General features: G+C 42.3%; 1 protein-coding gene across 1 annotated transcript; it reads left to right on the top strand.

The window, feature by feature from the left end:
* The first annotated feature begins 754 nt into the window (after window positions 1-754).
* On the top strand, window positions 755-5015 carry LOC129849950 (maestro heat-like repeat-containing protein family member 1). The gene is made up of 5 exons (XM_055916636.1): window positions 755-942; window positions 1247-1381; window positions 1658-1760; window positions 2204-2269; window positions 2541-5015. Exons 1-5 carry the CDS (start codon window positions 823-825, stop codon window positions 2615-2617), a joined length of 501 nt encoding a protein of 166 aa, XP_055772611.1. The 5' UTR covers window positions 755-822; the 3' UTR covers window positions 2618-5015.
* The last annotated feature ends 3033 nt before the right edge of the window (window positions 5016-8048 follow it).

The following is an 8048-nucleotide window of genomic DNA, read 5'->3' as shown; positions in this document are numbered from 1 at the left end:
CTCGTTTTAATTTCTCTGCCTTTTGTAGCCTTTGTTCCATGTCCATATTCTTGTTTTTGTCCGCGTGTTTCGTTTCATAATGTCGTCTCAGATTATACTCTTTCAGTACCGCCACACTTTCTCCACACAGAAGACACACAGGTTTTCCAGCTACCTCCGTGAACATATACTCCGACTCCCACCTTGTTTGAAACCCCCGGTTCTCAGTGTCCACCTTCCGTTTTGCCATTTTTGATGGGTATCTGAAAGTTAATTTTACTGTGATGCTGACGACTGCTGTGCCAATAAATATTGAAATGAAGCAGCCTACTGCTCGGTGCGTCACCGTTGCATTGTGGGAAATGTAGTATTGGTGCATGTAAAAGATCTGCGGGCTGCCGGCTTGCTGCGGTCTGCGGGCCGGTTCTAATAATAAATCAAGATCATCCCAGGGGCCGTAAAAAACCTTCTCGCGGGCCGGATGTGGCCCGCGGGCCTTGACTCTGACATATGTGCTCTAAAGGTTCTGTTATGTAGGTCTACTGGTGTGTGTTACCATTAGGATGTGTTTAGGTTGGATCCTCTAAAGGTTCTGTTATGTAGGTCTACTGGTGTGTGTTACCATTAGGATGTGTTTAGGTTGGATCCTCTAAAGGTTCTGTTATGTAGGTCTACTGGTGTGTGTTACCGTTATGATGGGTTTAGATTGGATCCTCTAAAGGTTCTGTTATGTAGGTCTACTGGTGTGTGTTAACGTTAGGATGGGTTTAGGTTGGATCCTCTAACTGCGTTCCTGTACTGTTGACCCAACAGGAGAATGATGAGATCCGCTGTGCCTCCATCATGCTCCTGGGGAACCTGTCTAAGTTTGGTTCAGGAGAGCCTGTGTTCAAGGACCAGATCCACAACGTACTGGTCAGCCTGCTGCTGCACCTCAGTGACCCCAACCTGCAGGTGGTCAAGGTGGGTAACCTCACATCAACACTCAGGCAGTGGACTTGGGAAACTATGGTTCTAGAAACTGGTTTGATTTTTGGTACAGTATACCTGTTGTCTAGTTTTATTTGCAGTCCTGTGCTTTACATACCTAGAATTAATCTGATATAGTCTGGTTTATATCATAGATGCATCTGATATAGTCTGGTTTATATCATAGATTAAAGTAAATGATATGTTATTACATCATGTGGATTGAACTGAAGCAGCCTTTGTGCCGAGACTCAGATGGGAGACTAAAAGACTGTTTCCTGTCTGTTTCTCCGTACAGGCGTGTAAGTATGCCATGCGAGTGTGTGCTCCGGTGGTGGGCTCAGAGCTCATCACCACTATGTTCCAGAACCATCTCCACGAGGACAAGAGTCTGCACTACGGAGAGTTCATCAACGACCTCACCAAATATATTGTGAGTTGATCACTGTCTAATACCGTAATACTCTACTCACCATCCACAAACTGGTACAGACCTCACCATCGGCCATCAAAACCAGTAACGGAGATCTGGCATCAGAACGAGGCAATTATTTACCTACTGTAGTAAACAGCTTTTAAATGTGTTGCACGCTATGCAATCAGTAGAGCAGTTGCCTTGGAAACCCACCTTGAATAATGTTCTATTACAAAAGGTTACGGTTATTTTTCTCTTTTTTTATGATCGAGCTGTTATTTGATTTGTCCCCAGATTCAAGACTTCCCTGGCATGCTCAACTTCTACCACATCACTGTCATCCAGTTCTTCAAAAGCAACTGGGCCGAGGTTCGTGCCGGCGCTGCAATGTTTATCGGTAGGTAGGGAAACCGGGCAGGGTGGGATTCTTTATCTCGCTTTCCTCAACTTCACCTCAACACCAGGGTTGGGGTCTATTCCATTTCAATTCCACTCAGTTCAGGAAATACACTGAAATCCCAACTCTCTTCAATAAGGAAAAGTGTCATTTGGTTTATCTTGTGAATTGACCTCAACCCTGCTCTACACGGCTCTGTGTCTCTGCTTCTGTAGATATCCCAATGTCTTTGTAGTCATTTATGAGTTAGAAAAATGTTGGTCATTTTTCAGGCAGTGTTCTGTTATAATATAGGATAAATGTCATAATTAGTTGTAATTTCAAGAAGATAATATCAATGAAGCTGTTTGCACAAACCAAATATTCTCTCTAATTGACCATGGTAGAGATTTTCACTTAAATATTTATCCAATGAAACATTAATGTCCTTTATTTCTTTGTAGGTTTCCTTCTGGGTAATCTTCCTGAGGAATTATTTTCTCACATCAACATGGGGAGTGTGACCAAAGGTAGGCTTAGTGGTTTCTCTAGTTCTACTTCCCCGTGAGTTGGGCCTGTTGGAACGGTTGTTCTAGTCTGTGTGATGAGTACTCCTTCCATGTGATATTACTGTAACTAAATGTGCTTGTGTATGTTGGGCCAGGAGTTATTCCTGCTCAGATCCAATGATCAGGGAAACCTACCTCATACTCATTGTCTTCTATGTAACGCTAGTCCGACAGGAGTGAAGCCCCCTGGGGGAAGACAATGACCTCGTGTTCTGTGTGTGGTGTCTCCCAGGTCTGGTCATGCTGCTCCAGGACCCAGACCCAGTGGTGAGAGTCAAGGCAGCTGAAGCTATGGGTCACTTCCATTGAACAGACACACATCCTGCCTGCCATTCATTACTTCATTAGCTGTTTTAGAGTTGTTACTGTTTTCCAAGAAGATGATCTGGTACTTCACATGTTGACAGTGCAACTTGAATTAGTCCTTGAAAGTATGTACTAGTGACCAAAGACTGTACCTCCATGTATAGAACAACATGCATAGCACTTTGGAGCAGTATTATGAAATCTGATAGTTTTGAATTAGTCTTTTAGAATGTTGACAGTGTGTTAGGGTTAGGTCAATGGACCTGACCTCCGCTGAGCTTAGTGTTTAGCTGAATTCCAAATCGAGCCCTATCCCCTCTTCCCTAGGCACTCCTGTAGACCTGAATGGATTAGAACGGTGTAGGTGATATGGTAGTTAGTTCCTTGGCCTGCTGATGGGACTTGGCTGCTGGATGGAATCTCCACCATATTGGTTATAACTATCTGTCCCTTTCAGGTCAAGAGAAGGGGCTTGCGGGTAGGGGCTAGGGGTTGATCTCCAGCCTCCACTCCATTCACACTAGTCTAGTGGATCAACCACTGAAACACACGTAGGGCTGGCACTATTACCCTGTAACCCACCGTTATGGATGAAGACCGTAAAGAAAATAACCGCCATGACCGTAAATATGATGTGTGCGGTTAAGTCCCTTTCTTCTGCAACATGGACTCTTAACGGGATTAAACTTTGTTGTAATGTAGAATGTGCATTCAAATGAAAACTGGTGTGGCTCATGCAATGGAATGTACTGTACTTTTTGTAATGTCTATTGAGTTGAATCACCAAATCACAGCACATATTTTACTACCTGCTTTGGTCCTATGGGTACACTCGCAATGGCTGCCAGTCAACCCATTATGCCAACGTTGAGTTGAATGGGGACTCCCGTTCTATTCATTGTGTTTCTATGGCAGCACATGCAGTCAGGAACGCAGGAGAAATGTGCGTCTACATTTATTAATTTGTATTCTTTTTGCTATTTGAACGGTTGTTACGGTGACCGCAGTCATTTGGCTGACCAAATTGCCGTCCTACAAAGTACCATGACCGTCACAGCCCTCCACACAAGGATGAGCAGTTATCAGCCATGTCCAAGGAGGCTGTCTGTCAGCAAGGAACCAAGGCCCAAACCATCCCATGTACCCGTTCTTACAGTTACTTCTGAGGCAGAAGGGTTTTCAGAGGCTCCATTTATTCTCATGCTAGGATGGTCTAACAACAGGACTGCATCCTAAAACACTATTGTAGCTAGTTCAGAAAATGTCTTGAAGGAACAGGAGTTTTCTCCTGACCACAAGACCTCACCAGGAGGGGAGAAACAGGCCCTAGTTATATAGTTATACATTGAGGGCCCAGAGTTTCTATTTGTCAGGTCAGGGGAAATGCCTGGGTCACTTTCATTAGGACCTCACAATAGAAAATTAATCCGGGAAATTCGTATCGTTGGACTAGTCCAGATAGTCCCTCCCCGTTTTCAGTCAGTTTTCTTCCGTTTGGTGCCTATTGAACGTGACCCCTAGTCTGTATCTGTTCTTCTTTACCCCAGGTACAACATGTACGCAACCAGGCACTCCCGTGGAGTCGCTACAGTGCCAAATAATCAGACCTGGATTTAAATACTATTTGATTTAGTTCAAAAATGGTGTTTACTTTAACCTGCCAGAGGGGCGGGGTTTGCAGTTTTGCCAGCGCTATTCTATTGGTTCCATTGTGCCAGCAGGCAAGCAGAATTAAGAACACCTAAAGTACTTGAAATGATTTAAAATAGTATTTGACCCCATATCTACAAATAATAGTTTTACTGGGTAGCTGCATTAAGATGGACGCAATAACCTTTTCATATCTCTCCTTGTCTTATCTCTCACCCTTTCTCTTAAATGATGGAATGCACTTAACTTTTCCACTCTTATCCGTTTCATGTGATTGGGTTAGGGTACTGATTTATAACAGGTTATGAGGTCTTAAGCGATGCCATTCCTGTCAAGTAAGTTTTACGTTGCACTACTTAATCAGTCTGTCATTGTACACGGTGAATGACACATCCACATGTTTTTGTTGTGTTACTGATGGGTAGAGATGTTTGTCTGTGGGAAAGTGCAGTATAGGCACTATTTAATGTGTTGCCTACATTGGGTAAAATTCCTAGTAATGAAGTACAGCTGGATTGGACCTGTGTGTCTGTCAGTTTCTGGGGTGTTGAAGGGTTACTGAGGATGATGGCTGTTCTGTTGGACCAGTCTTTGTTATTGTAATATGTTAATGTGACGTCTTTCAGTAATGGACATGGGAAAAGTGCACTGTATTGTGTATGTACACCGTGTCCATTTAAAATGGAAATGGGCCTTTGATGATGGCAATCATATTTTATTTTGAAAATAAAGTGACGAAACCTTAAAATAACTGGGTTCCTGAGCCTTTTGTCACAACTGTTCAAAGGAAGGAACTAAGACCTAATACATCATATGGTTATTAAAGCTGTTTTATAAGGAAAATATGGAGAAAAGTTCATATATAAAGGAAAGGTGCTTATATACTATTGAGGATACGAACCTTACTGTACAGTATGTGGAAGCTTATTTGATAACCTGTGGGAGTCCCCTGCTCTCTTCACACAGCATTCATCTGGAACGGCATCTGTCTGATGGAAGTGAATTGGGGAATAAGATTTAATTGTGTCCATCAGAGCAGTTTTTCTAAATGACTAATGGTTTTAATATATCTCCTGAAAAGCTCACTTCAAAGTACTGTCCATTGGGTCTCTTCACAACTCCTCAAAAGGAAGAGAGGAGAGTATTAGAAGGGTAGTTTGAAGACTGAGAAGGAAGTGAAAGTCTCACCCAGAAGTATTTGGATCCGTAGTGTTCAAGGTGAATCAAACAATTGGTGTTTAAGGTAATTTAACTCTAGGCCATATCATTTCTGTTACATTCACTGCACGTTCTAACTGGACACTGTATTAAATTGGGGTCTCAGGCAGTCTATGAGATAATCAACGCCTAATAGAATAGAATACATAGCGGCGTATTGAATCGGAGTCAATTTAACTTAATGACGAAACAGGCAGGCTTGTTGAATATAATGGGCTGAACCTTGATAACCACTAGCCCATGTGAATGACTGGATGTCCTCTTCAAACTGCTTACGGTGACTGCTCTGCATGAGAAACCCATATTGTCTAAATAAGCAATCCAATCTCAAGATGCGTAATGGTGATTTAAAATGATCACTGTCATTGCATTGAATGGCACCGGTGTTCTCAGGTCAACACAGTTCATTTCAGATAACAATTGGTTTACCGTAAATGGCAGCTCCACATTGTCATGCAGGTCATTTCAAATCTTAATTGACCGTCTTTAAATAATGACTTTGAAGGTAATGCAATCATATACTGTAGCTGCACTTGAGGAGGCTGTGGATTGGAATGCCAGCTAGATCAGTGGTCAGGACAGGAGATGGTGATATTTGTGCTTCATTGTCCTAGAGAAGACAGGAGATGGTGATATTTGTACTTCATTGTCCTAGAGAAGACAGGAGATGGTGATATTTGTGCTTCATTGTCCTAGAGAAGACAGGAGATGGTGATATTGGTGCTTCATTGTCCCAGAGAAGATAGAAGATGGTGATATTGGTGCTTCATTGTCCTAGAGAAGATAGGAGATGGTGATATTGGTGCTTCATTGTCCTAGAGAAGACAGGAGATGGTGATATTGGTTCTTCATTGTCCTAGAGAAGACAGGAGATGGTGATATTTGTGCTTCATTGTCCTATAGAAGATGGTGATATTGGTGCTTCATTGTCCTAGAGAAGACAGGAGATGGTGATATTTGTTCTTCATTGTCCTAGAGAAGACAGGAGATGGTGATATTTGTGCTTCATTGTCCTAGAGAAGACAGGAGATGGTGATATTTGTGCTTCATTGTCCTATAGAAGATGGTGATATTTGTGCTTCATTGTCCTAGAGAAGACAGGAGATGGTGATATTTGTTCTTTGTCCTAGAGAAGACAGGAGATGGTGATATTTGTGCTTCATTGTCCTAGAGAAGACAGGAGATGGTGATATTTGTGCTTCATTGTCCTAGAGAAGACAGGAGATGGTGATATTGGTTCTTCATTATCCTGCAGAAGAGAAAAGGCAATAATAGTTTGTCTAACGTTGTGACCAATGATGCATATAAACCCTGGATTGCTGATGCTATGTATTGGCCATTGAGAGGCTTTAAAGCCACTGGTCAGCTATATTTGCTCTCCCCAGTAGAAGTAATCCTATATAGCAGGTATTCCCAAACTGGAGTACATCAAATGTTGTTTTTTTTCTTTGACATTTTCAAACATTTTCATTTATATTTTCCAACGGGGCTATACATTTTGGTGAGGTTTTTTCCTCGCCTGAGTAACCTCGTTTCACTGCCAAAAATAAAATTAAACCATCTAGTGTTCAGCGAAATAACAACACAATGTCAAATACAGGTAGCCTAGTCAAATAATTAACATCCAATCACATGAACCGTTACTCTCTCGCAGGAATTTCATTAACGGTCCATATGTAGCCAAACGTATCTGCTGCTCATGTTGGTATCTGTACTGATGGCACAAAAGCCATGACAGGGAGACATAGTGGCGTGGTAACGTGCATGCAAGCAGTTGCTCCCGACACCACTTGGGTAAACTGCAGCCTGCACCGAGAGGCTCTTGCTGCCAAGGGAATGCCTGACAGCTTGAAAGACGTCTTGGACACTACAGTGAAAATGGTTAACTTTGATAAGGCCTCTGAACTCTTGAGTATTTTCTGCACAATGCAATGATATGGACAGTGACCATGTAACGTTTTTACAACATAAAAGTGCGCTGGTTATCATGGGGCAAAGTATTGACACATGTTTTAGAATTGAGAGATGAGCTTAAAGTTTTCTTTACTGACCATCATTTTCACGTGTCTGACCGCTTGCATGATGAGTTTCTCACACGACTGGCCTATCTGGGTGATGTTTTTTCTCGCCTGAATGATCTGAATCTAGGATTACAGGGACTCTTCACAACTGTATTTAATGTGCGGGACAACATTGAGGCTATGATTAAGAAGTGTGAGCTCTTCTCTGTCTACATGAATGAGGACAACACACAGGTCTTTCCATCATTGTATGATTCTTTGTGTGTAAATGAACTCAAGCTTACGGACAATGCCAAATGTGATTTAGCGAAGCATCTAAGTGAGTTGGGTGCGCAATTACACAGGTACTTTCCCAAAACGGTTGATGACACAAACAACTGGATTCGTTATCCCTTTCATGCCCTGCCTCCAGTCCACTTACCGATATCTGAACAAGAGAGCCTCATCGAAATTGCAACAAGTGGTTCTGTGAAAATTGTATTTAATCAGAAGCTACTGCCAGATTTCTGGATTGGGCTGCGCTCAGAGTATCCCGCCTTGGCAAA

The sequence above is a fragment of the Salvelinus fontinalis genome, unplaced genomic scaffold, assembly GCF_029448725.1.
Source record: "Salvelinus fontinalis isolate EN_2023a unplaced genomic scaffold, ASM2944872v1 scaffold_1780, whole genome shotgun sequence".
NCBI classification, from domain to species: domain Eukaryota; kingdom Metazoa; phylum Chordata; class Actinopteri; order Salmoniformes; family Salmonidae; genus Salvelinus; species Salvelinus fontinalis.
This window is presented reverse-complemented; position numbering and strand designations above follow the sequence as displayed.